The sequence below is a fragment of the Octodon degus genome, unplaced genomic scaffold (assembly GCF_000260255.1).
Source record: "Octodon degus isolate 3935 unplaced genomic scaffold, OctDeg1.0 scaffold00213, whole genome shotgun sequence".
Classification (NCBI taxonomy): Eukaryota; Metazoa; Chordata; class Mammalia; order Rodentia; family Octodontidae; genus Octodon; species Octodon degus.
In genome coordinates this window covers 469,086-493,356 of record NW_004524789.1, presented here as the reverse complement: position 1 = coordinate 493,356, position 24,271 = coordinate 469,086, and the positions used below count along the sequence as shown (strand labels likewise).

At 35.7% G+C, this 24,271-nt stretch overlaps 1 protein-coding gene across 1 annotated transcript in view; it reads right to left on the bottom strand.

The window, feature by feature from the left end:
• The window catches only part of Asz1 (ankyrin repeat, SAM and basic leucine zipper domain containing 1), a 76,446-nt gene extending 52,188 nt beyond the window's left edge, over positions 1–24,258 (bottom strand). The window contains exons 1-4 of the mRNA XM_004644851.2: positions 24,153–24,258; positions 23,656–23,755; positions 22,794–22,916; positions 19,063–19,174 (exon numbers count right to left, since the gene is read on the bottom strand). Coding sequence (XP_004644908.1) covers positions 19,063–19,174; positions 22,794–22,916; positions 23,656–23,755; positions 24,153–24,257 — 440 coding nt within the window. The 5' untranslated portion in view covers position 24,258. The remainder of the gene's footprint in view (positions 1–19,062; positions 19,175–22,793; positions 22,917–23,655; positions 23,756–24,152) is intronic.
• Between the last annotated feature and the right edge of the window lie 13 nt (positions 24,259–24,271).

The following is a 24,271-nucleotide window of genomic DNA, read 5'->3' as shown; positions in this document are numbered from 1 at the left end:
TTTGTAAATAGGGTCACAAGTCCGCATCTTGTACAGCAATTAACCACTAAGAAGAATATATGCAGTGTATTATTTGTTGAAACTGTACTTCCAATTTGATTTGAAACTGTCTCATTGCTGTTTATCAATAAAACTTTGAAAAAAAAATAAATCCGTGTTCCTTCCCAAAATATTTAAAATAAAAAGAAGATTTTAGAGAAATCCCTTGCTATTTTAAGTAAAATAGTTTAGCAAGTTGAAAGACAGAGGTCAAAGAATTATGAACTATTCATTCAGACAGAACAAAAATTTGAATATTAATTATGAGAACCACCAACATTTGCTATAATTTTATCTAGTTCATAAATAATAAAGTAAAATGGACTTTGTTAGTTATTTAAGAAATTACCAAGATGCCTGAAATTTAGCAAAAATTTCAACTGCATATGACCTAAAACATGAAAACAATTTTAATTGGCTTGTGAATTGAGACATATTACTACCTTCTCTACAGAAAAACAAAAATTTTAAAAAGACAAGTTCCAGTAAAAGAGGAAATAAAAAATGTTTTCCTTCCCAATCTAGCAAACATATATTTAACTTATTTAGCTTTAAACAATGATCAAATTTATGACTATTAATCTTCCTGTCACATACTTCAAGAATATGTGGAAATTATTTTGAAGTTGCATATTTATTATATATAGTGCTTTCTATAATTCTGAGTAACAAAAACCTTATGTGTAAGTTTTCTAAGTAGATTATTCACTTCTAAATTACCTTGTAAACCTACTGCATTGTTACTAAATATTGCTGGTATATATTTAGTACCAGAGCTGTAGGTAAAATAAAGTACTATTCTATTTTTTTTCTTTTATGCTAGTGATTGAACTCAGGGTCTTGTGTATGCTTAAAGCACAATTCTTTAATGACACTATGAGTTTTAAAATGTTGTATTTATACAGAACACATTATATTCCATCTGACCATCACAAGAAAACAACCAAATAAGTAAACCAAGTTTCCTTATCTTTTTCCATGAGAAACAGAAGTTTACAGTTTTAAAAGTTTGTTGGTCATAAAGCTAATAAGTAATAGAAAATGGGGACATGAACTTCTGATAGTAAGGTGCTTCACAAATAAATAATTTTCATTAAAAATAGAATAATTCAATTAGTTTAAGTTCAATAGCAACAAAATTATGGCTCTTTTACCATACTACAATCCTGCAATAAGAAAACACAGGAAAAAAGTGAAAAAAGGGCAAATGAGGGAAAAATATCTTTATTCAAGGTTTTTTGTTTTTCCTCAGAAAATTTCTCGTTATCACTATACTATTAAAAACCACTGCACTAAACTTAGGTAATTTGTAAACAATTATGGGCCAGGCAGATAGCTCAGTAGAATAAGCGTTTGCCTGGCAAGTGCTAAATCCTGAGTTCAATCTCTGGTACCACAAAAACAAAAACAAAAAACAAGAAAAAACCCAAGTAACACATATACTATTTTCTGGGCTTAGCTATCAGTGCTTAAAAATTACTCTCACTAAAATCTAAAAGCTCCTATTTTTTAAAAATGAATTATTTCTGTAACTTGGGATTACTTCAATAATCTGGGTATGAAAATTTTTCTTCTGAAAGATATTAGTAAAATATTACACTATTAAATGAAAATAACCAAATTTAATTTCAAACACAGATTCTAAAATATAATGAAAAATAAAGATCACTTTTCTCAAATTGATTTTAGAAGACAGTTGTATAATTATAATCCAATCCACATACATAGATAGCAAAATTAATGAGACATAGCAAATATAACTATTTGAGGAATAAACGAGTTCAACTTGAATGTAGCAATTTTATATCACGTCACAGGCACTAATAAGAAAAAGTCAAGTCACAATTCAATAGATTTGCTTTTGCATCTTGGTTTCTGGACATGTTTTTATAAAGAGTACTGTTAATAGACCTTTCAGTTTTTCAAAACAGTATTAATTTATTTATTACAGGGTCTTGCTGCACAGTTCTATCTCCCCAGCCCCAAGACCTTTCAATCAACTGGTATTTTTTTTTCTTTTTTTTTTTTTTTCTTGATTTTAGGGAAGGATCTATAGGGTGTTCAGGGTCTGACTATTAAATTGGACTCATAATGATCCACCTATTTACAGCCTCCCATAAGCTGGGATTACAGGCCTGAGCCACCACACCCAGGCTCAACTGCTGTCTCAGCTTGCCCCAGGGGCAGGGCCAGCATGGCAGGCCCCGGGAATGAACCCTGGGCCCCTGGGCTTGCATGCAGGTGCTTTAATCCACTGAGCTATTTGGCCAGCACTTTTCTCTTCATTTTGTGCTTTCAAAAACAAAACAAAAACAAAAATGGTTTTTAAAAAAGTAGCTTTCCAAGAACATGAATGGCAATATTAATATTATGTCTTTATTTGTAAGGTAGCACTAACAGAAAGGTGACTGATTTATAATGCAAACTGAAAAAAAAAAAAACACCCAACTTTTGAGCTATCTGCATATAACTTGCAAGATTTTAAATTTATCTATTTTTTGAGTACTTCTAAAAGTCTTTTACAGAATTAACATGAAAGAATATTATCCTAGTCATTGTAGCAGACATGTGAGTGCTCTGTGGCTTGACACTGTACCAAGCATGAAACATGCTTATTATGTAGTATTTTAATCTTCATACTATGCAAATAAAAATGAAAAGATGAATAACTCACCAAAATGACAGAGCTAGTAAGTGATAAAAGGTAGGATTCAAACACTGGCTGCTAGACTTAATTATGGTGCATTAATAACAAATACTATATAGCCATTAAAATAGACGCAAAGGGCCAGGGATATAACTCAGTAGCACATATGCCTGCCTGGCAAGTGCAAGGTCCTGAGTTCAATTCCTATGTGCAGTGATGTGTTTTATAGAAAACATTTGGATACATTCATCAAACTACTTAATGTGGATATCTCAGAGACAGAATTCAAGGAATTTCTCCGGCAAGGAAGACTCATGATTTATTACATGCACTTACATATTACTTTAATATTTTATAGCAAAGTATACTGATTACAGATTTTAAAAGTCTAGGAAGAAAAATTACAATAAGTAACAATTGCTAGTAATATTTCACAAATAGGCTATTTTCAAAATTCGTTTCTAAAAGAATACTTCAGTGAATTCTGCCTGTTTCCACAAGAAAAATGTCACAGTTGCTTACATAAAAACAAGTTAATATTGTAAGCCAATATTATACTTAATCAACAAAGCTGCTTACCTGACAGCTTTATAACTTAAATTTACAACTAAATTTATATTCTGAGAAAGAAAACATTTTTCCCAGGGTATCTTCTGTTTATTGAAACAAGCAGTTGATATTCAACAAGTTAAACATACAACAATTACGTCAAAACCTTGGGCATTAAGCGTGCTACCTTATCATGGTAATAAAACATCTACTGAAATTAAAATGCCACATTTTATAAAACCTGTATCTCATTACTAAATAATCAGAATCTGACAAATTTCCTTTGCCAGAAAAAAACTGCTTTCTAAATGTAAGGAAATATGTTTTGTTTTCATTTTGTTTTTTAATATAAGAAAAAGTTTCAGCAAAAAGGCAGACCGAAGATGGGGAAGGAAGTTGTAAGGAGCTGGGATGAGGAGGGTAGGGGAGTGAAGGTATATAAAAGGATCAAGCTATCTCACATACATGTACCTAATCCCCCAAATGAACTATTATGTATTTCAAACACACAAATAAAATTTTTTTAGAAAGATAAAACTATTAGGGGGCCTGCCATTAGCTCAGTTGTTTAAACGCCTGCTTAGGCAAACACAGTCAGGCACAGGATACCAAAGTTTAATCCCCAGCTCCACAGTCCTTACTAGACTCGCCCTTAAGGCAGGCTTAGCCAGCCAAAAATAAATAAATAAATAAATAAATAAATAAAATCTATTAGCATCTCAAAGAGAAAATATTTATATTAAGGTTAAAAAAGATACTGATGCAGGTGGCAAAAAGTACTTCATTGGTCCAATAAAGTGGTAGATTAGCAAGCTTAGATTTAGAAAAGCATAAAGCACAGTAGGCATCCTCATAAACTCTAAAAACAGACAATTACTGACATAATTTTTTTTGAGTTTTTAAAAATTATTTATTTATTTATTTATGTGTGTGTGTGTGTGTGTGTGTGTAGCCAGCTCAGCCCACCAGGGGGCGGGGCTGGCTGGCATGTGGTGCTGGGGGATTGAACCGCGGTACCTGTGCTTTGCTAAGCTTGTTTTAAGTAGGTGCTTTAGACCACTGAGCCATCTCACCAGTCCAACTGACATAAATTTTTAAAAGGCTCACTATTACTATAACAATAATAAATGCGAGCTCCAACTGTAAGGCTACATTGACAAAATATCTAATTTTTCTATGTATTCAATTATTTAATATAGACTTTCCATAATCAACTTCTCAGCTTTTATTGCATTACCACTGTTAAAAAAAAGCAAGAAATGCTTTATGTCCAAAGAATAGTCATGCTAATTAAACTGGGTTGTCAGACAAATCCTGAAGAGACAGAAAAGACAGCAAAAGTAAGTATACTCTAGTGGTAGATCTTGTTTATTATAGTAAATATCCTTATAAAACATCTGCTACTTTCAAAGGTATTTGCCCACTTGAGCACTAAATTTCTGTTCCGTAAAAAATAACAGCATCTACTAAGTTGTAAGAATTATTTAGATAACATATTTGAGAGTAGTTAACACAGTACACAGCATATAGCAAACATTTATTATTTAATACAAAACAAAATTAAAAGCCTACCCTCAAAATTAAATTCTAAAGCCAAAGAAAATAATTATAAATTTACACACTTCCTAGGCATAGTGCTGTTCTAAGTATTGTCAGTAGCAAGCTTATGATCCTAGTTGAATTTAAAAATTGCTTTTAACTTGTCAGTTATTTACTATTACAAAAAGGACAATAAAGAAAAATTAAGAAAAAAAAAGCAAGTTAGATCTCTATGTATTAACATATGGACAGCTTACTATGAAATATTTTTAGAAAGAAGTCTACATGAAACAAACAATTACAGAGCTGACACAAAAATAAATATAAGGAGTTGAAGGGAGAAGAGGGGTTCAGGGAAGAAAAAGATAAAAAAATATCATGTAGAGGTGCAAACTCCCTTTAGTGAATGTGATCATTATGTATGTCTGAAATGTACCAATAAAATAAAAAAAACTATAAACACACAATTTAAAAAGTAGATTACACCAATTTCTGTTTCTAGTAAAGGCAAATTAGATAAGACCAAAATTGTGAAGGAATCTAAACAGATGGAAAAAAACCTTTTTAATTGTTTAAAAATTAAAGAAACTAAAGAACTAAGGTATCAAGGGATTAATGAATAAATCAAAATCTACATAGTAAAAAAACAGGTGGGCCATGAGATAGCTCAGTGGACTAAAGCACCTGCTTAGGCAAGGTTAGGCAAGCTTAGGGACCCTGGTTAAAGCTCCAGCACATGCCTCCCAGCCCCTCCCCAGGACACACTGAGCCTGGATCTTTTTCAGATCCTTTTGCTATGAGGAGATTTTGCAGCCTGAAAGAAGTCAGTGGGAAATTAGACCATGGGTCATTTCAACATGAGGAGGAAATCAATTAAAAGCCCTGAGTCTATACATGGTTTTAATATGTTAAAACCATATTTATGGCAAATTAATTTGGGATGTAAGGTACTGTAACTTCAGCATAATAATAAAATAAGGTAGTCCTTTATGTTTATACCTCCAAGATGTCCCCAAATTTAATATTATGAGTCCTGGACTGAGAGTGCACTAGGCACCTTTTAGAAATATGCAAAATTTGCCCTGATGGATCGGTGCACTATTCCTACAAATTTTTAAATATAACGATCAGTCCCTAGCCATGAGTGACAAGCATGCGAAGCTTTAGTGACAGAAACAAGCCTCCTGAACATTTCAGACATTGAAACTGTTCTAATGAGATGATGTATTTACCACATTAAGGAAATTTTAATTCAGGACAAAATAAGCTATAAAATGTGACAGTGCAATTTCAAAAAGAAGCAAACTAGTTCTGTAAATTAAAAAGGTTAATTTGTTAAATGAATCAATAGGTAAGACTGGGGGGCCAGGGAGATGGCTCAGTGGAATAAGCGCTTCCCTGGCAAGTGCAAGGGCCTGAGTTCAATCCCCGGTTCTGCAAAAATAAATAAATAAATAAAAGTAAGACTGATCCACTATTACAGCATAAATCTAAAATTTAGAAGATGCTTAACCTAAATTCATGATAACACATAGAGATACTTAAATGATAGTAAATTAAATTGTTTTAATAGCCATTTTCAAGATGAAAGAAAAAAATAATGTAGGAAACTCAGAAATGTTTACAGAAACACTGATACTCAATTTAGCTGGTAATAACAGATTTGAATATTGATACATAAAATTTGGGAGCAAAAGAAACATAGAAGCAGTAAGAACTATCTTATTCAAATATGGATATTAAGGTTCATAAAGTGAAAAGTTCATTTAATTTTCAAGAAAGAAAATTCTTAAAAATGTTAAAAGATATTTTTTGGGCTAGTCGAAGAACTGGTGAAAAGCTTTCTCCTTCGTAAGCTCAAGAAGTGAGTGAGAAATATTACCAAAACTCAGAGAAACAAACAAAAAGTTCTAGACTCCAGGAAAAAGTAGACAGATGTGAAACAAGCAAAATCCCATTTGAAACAGATAGTTTCATACCTCTGATGCTAAAAATTTATAGGATGGGAATACACATCTCTGAAAAAAGTAAACAAAAAAGGGAATATAAATGAAGGACCATTTTGTAGTGAAAAAATTGTATCTGTATATACAAAATAATTACACAGCTACTTTCTCTGGCTAGTTCAATGAGAAGGTTTTGAACTAATAGTGTTTAGACAAGATATCATGTCTGCACCTTGTACTAGGAGTAACTACTACAAAGACAACAGTATGCAATGTATTATTATAACTGTACCAACCTGTTTTGAAACTATCTCATTGCTACTTCTTTCTCAATAAAATTATTAAAATATAAATAAAAATAAAAAATAAAAATTTACAGGATGGTTACTTTCCTCTTCCTTCTCTTGTTGACTGCAGAAATACAAAAAAACCAGAGTGCAGAAAGACTTCCAAAGGACAATAAAACTAACACCTGAAATTCTACTACCTAAAAGAATTACATCACTTCAACATTTATCAACAACCAGATTTCAGATCCAGGAACCAAGAAAGAAAATAAATAATCCAGCTGAACATAGTGGCTCATTCATGTAATCCCAGCACTCTGGGAGGCTGAAGCATGAGAACTGCCATTTTTAGGTGAGCCTGAGCAATTTAGTGAGACCCTTCTCAAGAAATAAAAAAGGGCTGGGGATGTAGCTCAGTGAGGGGGGAGAGAGAGTGAGAGAGAGTGAGAGAGAGTGAGAGAGAGAGAGAGAGAGAGAGAGAGAGAATAATAAAAAAAAGAAAATTTATGTAAGGGCTGTAAGTAGCCAAAATAAATACAATCAGATAAAGGGAAGGAGGAAAGAAAGGTCTAGAATAGCTAAACAAGTAAAAACACAAAAAAGGGCAGTTGGTGATATTAATATTCAGCACATATACACACACAGCTTGTTGAAGCGAACTACACAATAACCACGCAAAACACCAAACACAGCTTTCCAGTAAGCAAGTTGGTAGATAAAAGCGCAGGTTGCCGTTGGTAACCCAAGGGAATAACACAAGGTCTTTGGCTGTTTAGGCACTTAGGGATAGAGAAACATGCACTGTGTGGTCAGCACTCATGGTGCTTCAGCTTACAACCTTAAAATACTTTCAATCTTACTGAAGTCTGCTAATAACTTTACAGCCTTTTAAATACACTGTACTATTTTGTAGTTTCTTTTAATTTCCAAGCCAACTTTTAATTGGATCATTTTTTTGTTGGTCATAAAAATCTCACATATCTTTAAAGTATTACAGAATAGTCATACAATTGAACACTAGTCAGCAGTAACAAATAACAAAGGACTGATACATATAATGTGGATGAACCTGTCTGTGTAGTTGATGTTTACTTACAATGTTTAGAAAAAGGTTTAATCTAATGGGATACAGGACTGCACTGGATGGTGGACTGCTTTGTGACCAGATCCATTTGAACTATCAGTTAATTTTTATTTTTGGAGAGAAATAAAAGCAACCTTTCACAAAGAATAAACTGCAGGTGGTATAAGGGGCACAAAGCTATTGGAACGGTAGGTCTGCTACCTTCCTGCTTATCTACCACAAAGGACTTGAAGAGCAGGAGGGAAAGGGGAATTGGTATGTACCCTGTTGACTCAATGATGCTTCTAAACCCTCACTAGACAAGTCAAAGCCATTCAGGACACTCAGCACTAAGAACATGGATCAATATTAAAAGTTACCCTTCATGAAAGAAATTAGGCACTCTAAAAATATAATTCTATTAACACAGAATAGAAATAGAACAGAAAAATTTAATTTATAATGAGAGAAACAAGATCCAGACCACACAGTGGCTTTGGGCAATACAAAGATTTAATTGGGAAGGGGTACAAAGAGACTTCTGTCAATTACACAAATGTATACAATCCTCAAAATGGATTCAACTTATACTGAAAATATACTTTAGTACATGTAAATTATATAGAATGACAATTTTTATATTACATAATTTACTCAGTACCAGGGGGTAAAACTTCCAATTAACTACAGATTATTCAACAGTTTCATCTTCATTTTTAATCTTTTATATGTTTACTTTTGGCACAAACAAAAAAAGTTTTCATAAAAGTAACTCAGTTTCCTATAGTTTACAAAACCTTAGAAATTAGCTTCAAGTAAAACAAAAGTAAATCCATCCTTGTTTATTTTTCCATGATCTCTGTAGACCAACCCTGCCATCTGAGCTATTTGCATAGAAGTTTCCATGGTACTTTATATATGGAACTAAGATTTGAGTGTCTACCTTAGAGGTTAGCTTCTAAGACTTATTACTTCCACATCATAAATAAGAACATGGATCTTAGTTTCATTAGCATTAAAAAAATTTGGAATCAACTTTTCTTTTTTCTTTTTTTATATTTTAGGGAAGGGTCTACAGGATTTTCAAGGTCTCACTATTAGATCAGACTCATAGTGATCCACCTGTTTACAGCCTCCCAAGAGCTGGGATAACAGGCGCGCTCCACCATGCCCAGTCTCAATTGCCATCTCAGCGCACCCAGCCCCAGCCCAAGACCAGCATGTGAGAACTTCCATCGTGCTCTTGGGACACGACTAGACCCAGCCCAAGCCCAGGCCCTGAGAGTGTGTGTGAGAGCTTTGGCACTCCCCTGCGCCCACTGGATCCCTCCAGATGCAGCCCATGCCTGGCGTGTGAGAACTCTTCTGCCTCGCTCTCCAGACCCCTCCGACCTGGCCCAAGCCTAGGCCAAGCAAGCATGTGGGAGAGCTTCAGTGTTCCCCTGCACCTCCTGGAGCCCTCCTGATCCAGCCCACATCAGGCCTGTAACTTCCACTTTGCGCACAGATCCTCGAGTATGTGAGAGAGCTTCCACACTCCCCTTCGCTTGCTGGATCCTGCTAGACACAGCCCAAGCCCACTTGTGAGTTCTTCTGTCTTGTTCTTTGGATCCTTCTAGGCCTAGATATAGCCCTGGGGTGAAACTTTGCAGTTGAAGTCCCTGCAGAGAGGTTAGGGGCCAGAACCAACCAGCTAATACAGGAGCAGAACATCTTACCAGACAGGCACAACAGGTTCACTTCCAAGGGCTGTACAAGGAAGAAGCTGAGCACAGCAGCCAGACCCAAGCCAGGCACAACTAGATGAACTCAAACTTTGTAGATCTGCTCCCAAATTTCAGTAGGTGCTAAGGTTATAACTGCACCAAAGCTCTACACCAAAGGTCAGAGAATAATGCTATAAAAAATGACAAAGAAAAGGAACAAAATGCAATCTCAGGGCCTGAGCCCACCCAGAACAAGTGCAGAAGACACTAGAACAGAAGAAATTGGGAATCACACAGCTGAAATGTCTGAATCAATAGCGTCTGAAGTAAAGAAACAACTGTAAAAAGGTATAGAGGAACTCAGACCAGAAATAACCTCTGAAGTAAAAAAAAGAAATCTGAATAGCATCTGAAGTAAAAAATCAAATGCAGAAACATGGAGGAAATCAGATCAGAAATAACCTCTGAAGTAAAAAAATAAAGGTAACCACAATGAATTAATAACTGCTTCTCAAGAAGACACTGATAAAAAATTAGAGAAGAATGGAAAAACAATGCAATCCTTGAATGAGCAATACAGGAAAGAAATAGATTTCATGAAGCAGAGTCAAAGAGATATAGTGGAACTTAAAATCTCAATCACAAGCTTGCAAAACCATTTGAGTGAAAGTGAAGATAAGAGTTTCAGATCTTGAAGACGCTGTTGCAGCTAGTGAAAAGGTAAGAAAAGATCTCTTAAAAACAACAAGGATGCAGGAAAAAATAATTCATCACCTGCAAGATGATGCAAAGATGAACAATGTGAGACTAATAGACATCAATGAGAAAAAAAGAGTCAATACAAATGATATAAAAAGAGTATGGGTAGAAGTAAAAGCATAAAACTTCCCAAACATGGGGAAACAATGTGACATTCAGATAACTGAAGCATTCAGAACTCCAAATAACTTCAACCCAAATAAAAACACACCAAGACATATAAGAGTCAAGATCCCTGAAACCCAGCACAAGAATAATATACTGAAAACCATTAGAGAAAAGAAACATCACATTTAAACGAAAACCCATCAGAATAATGGCAGATTTCTCTTCAGAAACCACAAAGTCAAGAAGAGCATGGAGCAGAGTACTTCAAGTCCTCTATGAAAACAAAATCCAGCTCAGACCACTATACCGTGCAAAACTCAAGTTTGATAGAAAAGTGAAATACTTCCATTGTGGAGGACCACTTCAGCAGCTCTCTTTGAAAGATGAGTGACTGCCTCGATTTTGACTGAGCCTGACTCTTTTTCCTTGTAATGATATATACAGAGCTGGCTAGGACTCCAGTGTATCCTTTCAATTGGCCTTAAGCAATGTATATTGGTCTAGCTAAGGTGCTGGTGATAAGTCTTTGAAGGTGGCATGTGTGTTTCCCTGGTAACCTACACCTGCTGCTCTTTAACGTGAACTGGGTCAAGACAGGATGAAGAGCCAATGATCCTCGCGATAGAGGCTATGACTTCCTGGGTCTTGAAAGACTGCATCAAAGCTGAAGCACCATACCCCTCAAAACATCACATCCTATCTCAATAGCATAAAGCAGATTACTTTCTCTGCATATCCTCTCTGCATATGGCAGAGGTAAATGTAGGCCACCCACATAGTGCAGCTTACAATACTCACCTACTTCCCACAATTCTCAAGTCATTCCTCCTCAAGCCACTCCTCCACTGAATAAAACTGGGTGTGGCCCTGGGTCAGCCTCTTTGTTCCAGAAAGTCATCTTCATGGCAGGACTTAGGGCCACTTGGCTCCACAATAATTATAAATATATTTTAGCATCTTCACTTTCGCTGTGGGTTGCACTGGGAGTGATAGATTAGAATTAATCTGGTGGGATTCCAATAATGTATCTTTGGTATCACAAATATTAACTTCTTGCTGGGGCAAACCCAAGTCAGGCGCAGGGCACCATGGTTCAATCGCAGCTCCTCATGCATTACCAGACCCACCCTTAAGGCAGCATGAGCCAGCCCCCCCCCCCGAAAAAAAAAGAAAAGACTGATCAAATAGTTAAAACATTAAAGCTTCCTTTCCATAAACAAATATTAACTTCTTGGGCTGAGACGAGAACTGGGAAGGGACTCCTACATTCCATGACAAAGAACAACTAAAGAATTTCATGATGACAAAGCCAACCATACACAGACTACTAAAAGATGTTCTAGAGAGGGTCTAAAATGATCAGAACTCCATGAACGAGAACAGAAGGAACCCAATAAATAGGCCAAACAAACACAGAAGAAAAAGGAGTGAACAACAGCAGTTAAATAACATGTCAATTATAATTCAATACATCTCAATTATTACCATCAACGTAAATGAACTCAATTCACAAATAAAAAGAAATTTACTGGCACAGTAGATTAGGAAACAAAATCTAACAATATGTTGTACACAAGAAGTACACTTAACTCATAAAGAATTCATAGGTTGAAAGTCAAAGGATGGAAAACAATACTACATGCACCAGCACCTCAGAAAAAAGCAGGGGTAGCAATCCTGTTCTCAGAGAGTCTCAACGTCAAACCAAGAATGATCAAACGAAATAAAGAAGGCCACAATATATTGGCTAGGTGAAAAATTCAATAAGAAGAGGTAAAAGTCAAAAATATGTACGCACCAAACACAGGAGCACCCAACTACAGAAGACAAATCTTCATGGTCATGAAAAAATCTAATATCTAATATCACAATCTAGACAGGAGACCTTAACACCCCCTTAACCCAAAAGGAAAGGTCAACACGACAAAAAATTAGTAAAGAAGTAGCAAAACTGAACAAGAGCTTGGAACAAATGGGCTTAGTGGACATACAGAGTGTTCCACCCAATCGCAGCTGAATACACAGTTTATTCAGCTACAATGGGTTGTTTTCTAAAATAGACCACATACTGGCACATGGGTCATGCTTAAGTATATGCAAGAAGACAGAAATTATCCCATGCATATTATCTAACCACAGTGCAATGAAACTGGAAATAGATGACAAAAGAAACCAGAAAAACCCCATAAGTACATGGAAATCAACCAACACCCTATTCAGCAACCAATGAGCTAGAGATGAAATCAAACAAGAAATTGAAAAATATCTACAATCTAATGAAAATTCAAACACAACTTACAGGAATTTATGGGATGCAATGAAAGGAGTTTGTAGAGGATAATTTATAGCTGCAAACTCCACATTAGGAAAACGTAACAGGAACAAATAAACTCCCTAATGCTGCACCTCCAACATCTAGAAAAGGAAGAGCAAACCAAACCCAAAGCCGAAAGATGGGAAGAAATCATAAAGATTACAGCATAAATTAATTCAATTGAGATGAAGAAAACAGTTCAAAAAATTAAAGAATAAAAAGCTGGTTCTTCAAATTAAATAGAATTGATAAGCCCCTAGCTAACCTCATCAGAAGAGGAAAGAAAATATTCAACTAAAAGCAATAAGGAATAAAAAGGGTGTAATTACCACAGACCCAGAGGAAATTCAGAAGATTATCAATAGTTACTTTGAGAACCTTACTCTCACAGAACAGAAGACACAGAAGAAAAGGACTGATTTCTAGAAAAGTACAAATTACCAAACCTGAATCAAGAAGATATAACAACTCTCAATAACCCAGTAACAGCCAATGAAATATGAAATGTAATTTTAAAAAAACCTACTGACAAAGAAAAGTCCAGGTGCTGATGGATTCACAGCTGAATTCTACAAGAAATTTACAGAAGATATAATCCCTATACTCCTCAAACACTTCACTGAAAATGAAAAGGAATAAATCCTCCCAAAATTTTCCTTAAGACAAGTAGTATACTTATTCCAAAACCAGAGAAAGACACAACTAAAAAAACTACAGGCCAATCTCCCTCATGAACATAGATGCCAAAATCCTCAATAAAATCCTAGCAAATAGAATGCAGAAAATCATCAAGAAGATTATACACCATGACCAGGTAGGATTCATCCCTGGGATGCAAGGATGGATCAATATATGCAAATCTATAAATGTAATATCCTATATCAATAGAGCAAAACCTAAAAACCACATGATCATCTCCACTGATGCAGAAAAGGCTTTTGACAAAGTCCAACACTCATTTATGTTCAAAGTCCTACAGACCATTGGAATAGATGACCTGTATTTCAATCTGATAAAATCCACCTATGACAACCCAATAACTAACATAATTCTACATGGGGAAAAACTGAAATCTTTTATTCTCAGATCTGGCACAAGACAAGGATGTCCTCTATCACCCCTCCTATTTAATATAGTTCTGGAATCATTAGCTAGAGCCATTAGACAAGAGATAGAAATAAAAGGAATAAGAACAGGTAAATAAGACATTAAACTATCATTATTTGCAGATGACATGATACTTTACTTGGAAGACCCAAAAAACTTCACCAAGAAGCTATTAGAATTAATACACAAATTCAGGGGCTGGTGAGATGGCTCAGTGGTCTAAAGCACCTACTTAGAACAAGCTAAGCTAAGCAAAGCACAGGGACCGCGGTTCAATCCCCCAGCACCACATGCCAGCCAGCCCCGCCCCCTGGTGGGCTGAGCTGGCCACACACAGACACAAAATAAATAAATTAAAAAAAAAAAGCCTGAGATGCCTTTAAAAAAAAAAAACAAAACAAATTCAGTAGCACAGCAGTATACAAAGTCAAAACACGAAAGTCAATACCATTCAAACACACTGAGAGAAATTAGAGACACAATACCTTTTAAACAGCACCATGGAAAATGAAATACCTATGAATTAATCTAACCAAACATCTATTCTGTGAAAATTACAGTACTCTGAAAAAAGTGATCACAGAGGATTTAAAAAAATGGAAATATATTCACTGCCCCCGGATAGGAAGAACCAACATTGTGAAGATGGCCATACTCCCAAAATTGCTGTACAGATTTAATGTAATCCCTATCAAACTATCACCAACATACATCACAGATCTACAGAAAATGTTCCTAAAATTTATTGGGAACCAGAAAAGACCTAGAATAGCAAAGCCAATTCTAGGCAATAAAGACAACAGAGGAGGCATTACAATTCCTGACTTGAAATTATACCACAAAGGTACTGTGGTAAAAAATCAGCATGGTACTGGCCAACAAAACAGACCTGAGGATTAATGGAATAGCTTAGAAGATGCAGAAGCATTTACAAACACACTGAGCCACTTGATCTTTGACATAGGGGCCAAGCATGCTTCGTGGAAGAAAGATAGCCCCTTTAACAAATGGTGCTGGAAAAACTGGCTCTCTGCATGCCAAAAACAAAAACTAGACCTAGGTCTATCACCATGCAGTAAAGATTAAAGATTTAAACATTAAAACAGAAACTGTATGTCTCCTGGAAGAGAAAATAGGAAGAACTCTTGAAGACATATGGGAAGGCAAAGAGTTCATGAACAAAAATCAAATCACATGGGTAATAGTTAAAGGAATTAACAACTGGGACCTCATCTCATTGAGAAGTTTTATAACCCACAAATTTGGAAAAAATCTTAACTAATAAGCACTCAGACAAAGATCTGATCTCTAGAATTTATAAAAAACTAAAAACCAAGAGGGCCCCCAAATTGAAAGACCCAATCCAGAAATGAGCATCCAAGATGAACATACACTTCTCAGAAGACGAAATTATGGAAACAAATATATGATAAATGCTTCACATTACTAGTCATCCATAAAATGCAAATTAAACGAACACTAAAATACCATCTCACACTAGAAAGAATGGTTATCATAAACAAATCAACCAACAACAGATGTTGGAGAAGCTATGGGGAATAAAGAACCCTTCTTCACTGCTGGTGTGAATGTAGACTGGTGCAACCATTATGGAAATCAGTGTGGAGACTCCTTAAAACACTAGGACTGGAAATCCCATTCAAGCCAGCTATTCCTCTACTAGGAATTTTCCCAGAGGAATGTCTTACCACAATGATATATGTAACCTATGTTTACAGCAGCACAATTTGTGATAGCCAAACCTTGGAAACAACCAAGATGCCAGTTACCTGAGGAATGGACGAAAAAGATGTGGTATTTTCACACAATGGAGTATTACTCAGCTATAAATAACGATAAACTCTGTCTTTATATTTAAGTGGATGCCAGATGAAGATACACTCATAAGTGAAATAAACCAGACCCACATGTGTAAACATCATATAGTCTCCTAGTATAAGAACTCAAAAGAAGAAATACAAATAGGTATAACACATATAAAAGGAAAGCGAGAACTTGAGGATTAGACAATGAAGAGAGGACAAGGAGAAAAGCCAGGAAACATGACAGGGGCAAAGCCATACATTTATATGCATAGGAAGGATAAGGCAATGATCCTAAGAATCTTCAGCAGGTTTTTGAAACTAGCAGTTAACTGGTAGGATTCTCACCCTAAATAACTATATATGCTGACACGTGTGAACTAAGCAACTGCATTGAAAATAGCGATGTGTAATACTAGGGTCATGCTTGGAAAGCCTGTCATTCTGGTCTTCTAAATATGTACTTCTTGTCATTATATACCAATTATTGCCATACTGCCTCTTAAGTAAATGTTGTCTGTTTAAAAAAAGGGTAATAAATGAAAAAAGAGATTAGAATGTCATACTACTGTCGTGGTACAATGCTGTATATGCTTAGTTTCTAAATTTCTGTGTAAAAATGTTACTGTTTATTTAAAAAAAATTTAATTCTTTCCTTCAGATTCTGTAGGGATTTAAAGTTTAGCATATCAATACTTGATGGAAAATACTTGTTGCACACTATGTCTAAGATGTTTGATACTCAGACAGATATAAGGTACTAATATCATTAAGCTTCTCTTCTGGTGGGTTAACAACTTAAATCTGCAGACCAAAAATTAGAGAAAAAGAAAGACTGCAAGGACAGCAAACATTTTGGTCCTAGCCTTTCAAGGTCAGTGAGGACTCAGGACACAGGAGAACCTGCATTATAACATCCTGTAACTCCGTTGTGTCCCAAATTTTCTGATCAAGGAGACTATGGGGCCACACAGAAAAGTGATTGATGATATAGTGTGCCTAAGAAGAGTTACAAGGACAGAAAACATTCTCTCAGAGAGCAAATTTGGTCAAGCAATGGCCATAACTCATACACATGGCTGACACTGACAAAAGATCTACAAACTGTGGTACAGGTTTTCAGGGTAAATCCTGAGGGGATTTGACTGACCTTGTCAAATGCAAAAGTTACATTTTTTGTTGCTTCATCTTGGTCTTAACCATCCAGGAGAAAAGTATAAAACGTAAAGCCATATTAACATGCTGAGCTGTAAAAAGCGCATGTCAACAACTTCTGACATTGCCAGTGCTACAGATAACCCATTACTATTATGGAATACTGGAGTGTATTGGATTATTTCGCTAAATTCACACACCTACAACATTTAAATGGGAAGGAAATACCCATCTCTGACAAAACTAAACCAAAAAAGGGCATACAAATGAAGGACCATTTTGTGTCTGTATATACAAAATAGTTAAGATAAATATAGTTACTTTCTCTTAATTGAACGAGAAGAAAGATTTATACTACTAGTGTTTGGACAAGATATCATGTCTGCATCATCTACTATGAATAACCACTATGAAGACAACAATATGAAATGTATTAATTATTGAAACTGTCCTACTAATCAGTTTTTAAAATGTCTCATTGCTATTTTTCAATGAAATTAAAAAAATAAAGTGAAATAAATGTTATACCAAATGGAGATGATAAAGGATAAAAGTTCCTGTGAATTAACATGGTAACTTTGCAGACAGTTTCCTTACCAGTTCTTTTAAATCTTTATTTGTTAAATACTCATTATCTAATTGATAAGACATGGCCTTTCTCACACTAGATGGAAGAGAGCTGTTCTGTACACTTAGAATAGTTAGCACTATCATTGGCGCCACTCACCAAATGTTAGCAAACTTTTTCATGTGAAATCAGCAAAAATGTCTCCAGACATTGCCAAATATCCACTAGGAAACAAAAGAAAACAAAACAAACCTAAACCGTGCTTGATACCTGAATGAATTTTTTTTTTTATCTCAGCAAATATCTGGAACCTATCTCAATTATATATTGTGTTTCAAGGCTGCTGTCCACATACCATATAAACTAAACTAAATTTTAAGAGGGAAGCTTCCAAAGTAATGAATAATTATTTCTAATACCAGGTAGTATGTCATCATTAAGTGAACTAATGATTTATTGTAAAGATTCTACTTATGCTGGATATTTCCCCACTGGATGAGCTCAATTCCACTCTTCATTCTGAAGTAAAACATAGTGAGTGACTTAATAGGAAGATGGAATGAAAGATGGACCCAGAGAAGATGTCAATGAGACAATATTTTTTAAGCAATTACATTCATTATATAACTGACATTTTAACAGATGCAAAATATATTTTTTCTCCTGTGTGTAAACACTATTACTGTGTGTACGTAAACACTATGTATACACTGTGTATGTAAACGCTATTACTGTGTATGTAACTATTACTGCGTATGTAACTATTACTGTGCATGTAAACACTATTACTGTGTATGTAAACACATACTGTGTATGTAAACACTATTACATATGTCGTTAACTAACTGGTAGAAACCTAAGAACACTGAAATGTTTTGATATATTTTCTTAGTATTTATGCAAAAATTATTATTATACAGAGAAATACTTAGAGCTTTATTCACATAGCTCTATATTTTTGAGTGTGTAATTCAGAAGAAATGAGTTTACTATTCTCTTTTGCTTCTCAATCCAAATTCTTATAATAGTTCTAAAACTTAATAGTTATTTTTTTCTTTTTAATTTTTTATAATTTTTCAAAAGCCAATTTTGCAGGTTTATATCTGGTAATCTAAACAACTACTTTGAAGATAACATCATGCAATACAGGAACCAATGTTGAATTTCTATTACTTTGCTTAGTGAAATTTTGTATCATTTCTAATGTTGTTTTCTTATTACCATTTTTTAGTCTTTAAATAAAAAGAGAATGATTAATTTCATGGATTCACCTCTTTTTGATAATCTTACACAACTAGAATCATGACCATAGGACCCCATTTTCATTCAATAACTATTTGACCAAGTAAACAGACACTGTTGAAATTTTAAAAAATTTGTGCTATCAAATTTTAGGATGATAATAAAATAAAAATATGTTTAACACTTTTGCACAAACAATAAGCTTCTTACCTACAAGCAACATTTGGATCAGCATTTCTTGAAAGTAACAGATCTACGCACTTCAAGATTTGTTCCTCTGAGCCACGGGCAGAACATGCACTTATCAAAATAGTCTGTTTATCTTTAGCAAATAGAAAAGGAAAAATTTCCATGTTAGGAAGTATATCTAAATTTACTTCTTTATCATACAAAATATTCTAATACTGCACTTTAAAATTCTACATCTTATGGGCTGGTGAGATAGCTCAGTATCTACATCTTAGGCCAGCTCAGGGACTGGGGTTCAATCCCAGCCAATGAAACTGGGTGTGGTGGCTCACACCTGTAATCTGAGCACTGGGGAGGCTGAAAACAGGAGGATCACTATGAGTTCAAGATACATAGTGACATCCTGTACCAAATACATGAAAAAAATTCTTAAAAAATTTAAAGTAAAAGAAAAATAAAATTTTACCATTTCTTTCTAGATCTTTCACTCTTAGCAGATAACTCACCAAAGCACGAGATCAGATATAAAACCCTTTCATCTCCAAAATATATATATAACTCATATCTTAAATTCCTTCCCATATTCTCATTTCAAGAGAATGGAAAATGGTTAAGCACATGGACTGTATAGTTACACTGTTCAGATAGCAATTATTATTGGCTTATTAAAGTTTGCCTTGTTGTACTCATTATTAGAAAATAATAATCTATATTTTCTGGTGTGTTAGTTGATACATTGTGTCAACTTGGCTGAATAAGCTCTAGCAGTTTTGGGCGTGGGGGCCCAGCCCTGCCCCACTTCTGTGAAGTCCGTCTTCAGAATAGCTTGATCTGCTCAGCTGCGCCACTTTGGATGAGCTAAAATCTTCTCTGTGGAGTGCTGGTCTTCGCAGTCAGTGCAGAAGGGAGAGAGAGGCTCGATGGACACCCCAGCTGCTGCTTCTCCCCTGCTCTTTTAACTGTTTTCTGCTGCCATGAACTGCTGTTATTTGCCTTGGAGCCAGCGGAACATGGACTGAACACTCTAGCAAATAAACCTTTCCTTCCTTCATTTTGAGTGTCAGGTATTTGTTCCAGCAACAAGTAAAAAAGTAACTAAGACATCTGGTTTCACTACTTTTTCTTTATTCTTTTATTTTTTAATAATTTTATTGAGAAACAAATAGCAATGAGACAGTTTCAAAATCCAGTAGGATAGTTTCAATAATTAATACATTGCATATTGTTGTCTTCTTAGTGGTTATTCATAGTACAAGATGCAGACATGACATCCTGTCCACAAACACCATTAGAACAAATTCACTGGATTAAGAGAAAGTAGTGGTTTATCTATCCTATTTTGTATATACAGACATAAAATGGTCCTTCATTTGTATCTCCTTTTTTTCTTTAGTTTTGTCAGATAGGGGTATTTCACCGTCACTCAAATATTGTAGGTACATGAATTCAGCATAATATTCCTATGTAGTCTAGTAGTCGATAATAGTAGTGGATTTTCCATAAAATTTGGAGTGTTGACTTTTTTTCCCGGTACTGATTGAACTCAGGACCTTGCCTTGCCAGGCAGGTGATTATGCCACTGAGCTAGCTCCCTGGCCCTTCACTACTTTTTCATCCATTTGATAATTCTTGAAATCTTGGTTTACAAATTGCCCTTAAAAACTGCTACAACTGCCACATTCGTTGTCCTTTTTCAGTTCTTTTGTACTTGATCTCACAGAACTCAGTGAATTCCTAAAACTCCTCTCTTAGCGCCCATGGACATCAAGGTAGATTAAAAACCAATAAACCCACTTCATTTAAGAAGAGAATTAAGAAATTCAATATAGGTCACTATAGCCATACTTTACATTAGCAGCTCAGTACTAACACAGCATAAAGATTCTAGTCCTAGTTCTGTCTCTGATAAAGTGTAATACTAGTGATGTCTTTTTATACCAGATCTAATATAAAGACTATTAGATTTAATTTAAACAGGGCAGGGCTGGCCAAATAGCTCAGCAGATTAAAGTGCCTGCAAGCTGGCACAGGAGCTGGGGATTCAATCCCTTGGCCTACCGTGCGGGCCCCAACCCCGGGGCGCACTGAGGTGGCAAATGGGACTGGACGTGGTGGTGCGTGCCTGTAATCCCAGTTCTTGGGAGGCTGTAAACAGGTGGATCACTACGAATCTCATCTAGTATTGAGCCTCTGAACACCCTACAGACCCTTCACTGAAATACAAAAAGAAAAAATAATAACAGGGCTCTTTATATATACATTCTATGAGAAATATAAAGTGTTTTATAACTGTATATATTATAAAGAGAGCAGAAAAATTTTTTTATGTATTTAGTACAGGATCTACAAGGTCTCACTACACAGACTGGACTCCTAGTGATCCTCCATACCCAGTCTCAGTGGCTGTCTCAGCAAGCCCTGCAGGTGGGGCTGGCAAGGCATGCCAGGGATCAAACCCCTGGCCCTGTGTCTGCTTAAGCAGGCACTTTAATCCACTGAGCTATCTGGCTGGCCCCAGAAAAAGAAAATTTTTTAAATAGAATACTTTATATACTTTGTGTAAACCTTACTCTTAAGTGTAGCCTCCATTTTTTTCTTTTTCTTTTTTTTTTATGGAACTTGAGATTGAACTCAGGCCCTTGTGCTTGCCAGGCAACTGCTTATTCTATTAGCTATTTCCCTGGCCCCATGAGTAGTATTTTTAAGTAACACAATAAAAAGATAAATCTGTAAAGAATTTTTATAAAATTTATCAAAAGAAAATAATATAAAACAATTTAAATTGTGAAAATACTAAAATACAATCTACTAAACTGTGAAGGATGTTCATCTACTTATGAAAAATATGTTAAAAATAAAACGTGATGGTGCATGCCTGTTATCTCAGCACTCTGGATAGCTGAGGCAGGAGGATTCTGAGTTTGAGCCCAGTTTGGGCAATCACACAAGACCCGCTCTCAAAATAAAAAGTAAAAATGGCCAGGGATATAGCTCAGTATAAAAAGGCACTTATTTGCAAACAAACAAAAAAATCATACTGCATTTACATACAGTGTTGTTCTCAAAAGCATTCAAAGCACTACTGAGTAAAAATTATCGGAAGTTAGATTAAATCCTCTTTGAAACAATTTTAAGCGATATACAGTTGATTTTACAATTCTAGAAACTGATCGTCAAGCAATTTTCCATCAAATTATCAGCTTTATGTTTCTTTGAATGTATTTTAAAATTAACCAAGGGCCGGCCAAATAGCTAAGTGGAATTAAAGAGCCTACAAACAGGCGCAGAGGCTGGGGATTCGATCCTGGGCCTGCTGTCCTGGGCCTGTTCCCGGGGCACACTGAGGCGGCGATTGAGACTGGGCATGGTGTTGTGAGCCTGTAACGCCAGCACTTGGGAGACTGTAAACAGGAGACTCATTACAAGTCTGATCTATGCAGTGATACCCTGTGCACCCTACAGACCCTTCCTTAAAATACAAAAAAAGAAAAAAATAGTAATAAATTAACCAACACCCTCAAGCCCAGAAGTTAAAAGTGTAGAATAACAATGTTATAAAGATAACATCTTGAACTTTTCTACTCACAATTTTAAAATACTTAGGTTTACAGCTGAATTTTGTGTATTGTTCATGTACTACAACTAACAGATTGTTCTCAAGTTGCTGTAATTTTTTTCATTTTACATAACTGCTGCTTGGGAAAGAAAAATCACCATAAACCTGAGCAGCTCCATTTTCTCAAACATCTTACCTTTATTAAAGCTTGCATTAGCACCTCTGTCTAAAAGAACCCGAACCAGCTCTGCATTGGCAACGCTAGCAGCATACATAAGAGGAGTCCATCCATAACGAAAGCTAGAATCTACGTTAATACCTGTCAACATAAAAACCTTTTTAAAAACCTCTCCATCAAAAGCAAAACATTACTTTCATTTTAGCTTGGAAAATACTAACATACACAACACAGTTTATTCTACAAGAGAATTTCTTGTAATAATAGCCTCAAAAAATAGAAAAAAGTTATATAGGGACTTTAAGAAAGCTTGCTATAGTCCAAGAAACATGATCAGAGCAGTTATTGCATTGCACTTTAGATAAAATACACATATGACGTGTTTACATGCTGTTTCTTAAATAAAAAATAGGAGAAACCTACCATCTACGTAACTACAAACAATTCTTGAGAGTCATACATCATCAATGCTCAACAAGAATGACCTGGATGGAGCTGGGGAAGAACAGGCCCTTTGAAAAAGGCTGTAAGAATTGGAGGTGGTTATTTAGGGTGGTGTTCCCAATGTCAGGACAGACACATAGAAAATAAGGAACAGATAATTTAGACTCAACAAACTGATATACGGCAACTAGAAAATTAACGTTTATTGTGTTTGTACACAATAAAAGCCACACGAGGTTTTTAAAATAAGGAGAAGGGAGGGACAAAGGAAATTTTTAAAAAAGGAAAATGTGTTATGTAACAGCTTCCTACAATGAATAATTACTGTGTACTGCAAATGTGTACTAATACAAATTTTAAGAAAGAAAAATAAAGTGGAACGCTTACGGACTTAAATCTTAACTGTTTTCAGTGGACCCTATCCTTGAACTCTCACCAGAATCTAGAAGCTCCTCTATTAAGGCAGTATTTCCGGTAGTCAATGCCTTCTTAAATATTTCACTCTTTTCTTCAGTGGGTAATGGCCTTTTTAATTTCTTAAAATCAGAAAGTTAAAAAAAAAAAAAAACCACAGGTTATACATATTATTTTTATTTCCACTACATCAGGGAACAACGTTTGGTTACCTACACTGGTTTGTTGGGGCCAACAAGAACAGTGAGCGTGTGATTAATACAGGTACAAAAATTATTTTTAAAGGGACTGGGTAATGACAAGTCCTGTGTGAAGAGTTGCATCTGCAACCCAAGCGAAGCGCACCCACTAAATCTGGGAAAAACGAAAGGGAAACACGAGGGCCTGCCTGACTTCGAAACGCCGGGCAGGTCGAGGAAACCCGGGAGGGGGAGGGGAGCCAGAGGGCCCGGGCGGGCCTGGCCTTCAGGGCCCCCGCGGCGGACACCAGGCGCAGCCAAGCAAGGCCTCCTCCGCTACCTGACACGCCTGGTCCAGATACCCAATCTCCCAGCCATCGTCCTCGCTGTCGCTGCTCTCGCCTCCGCCAGCCACGGGCAGGCCCCGCCGCGCGCCCGCCGCCATGCTGCCCTCCGCGC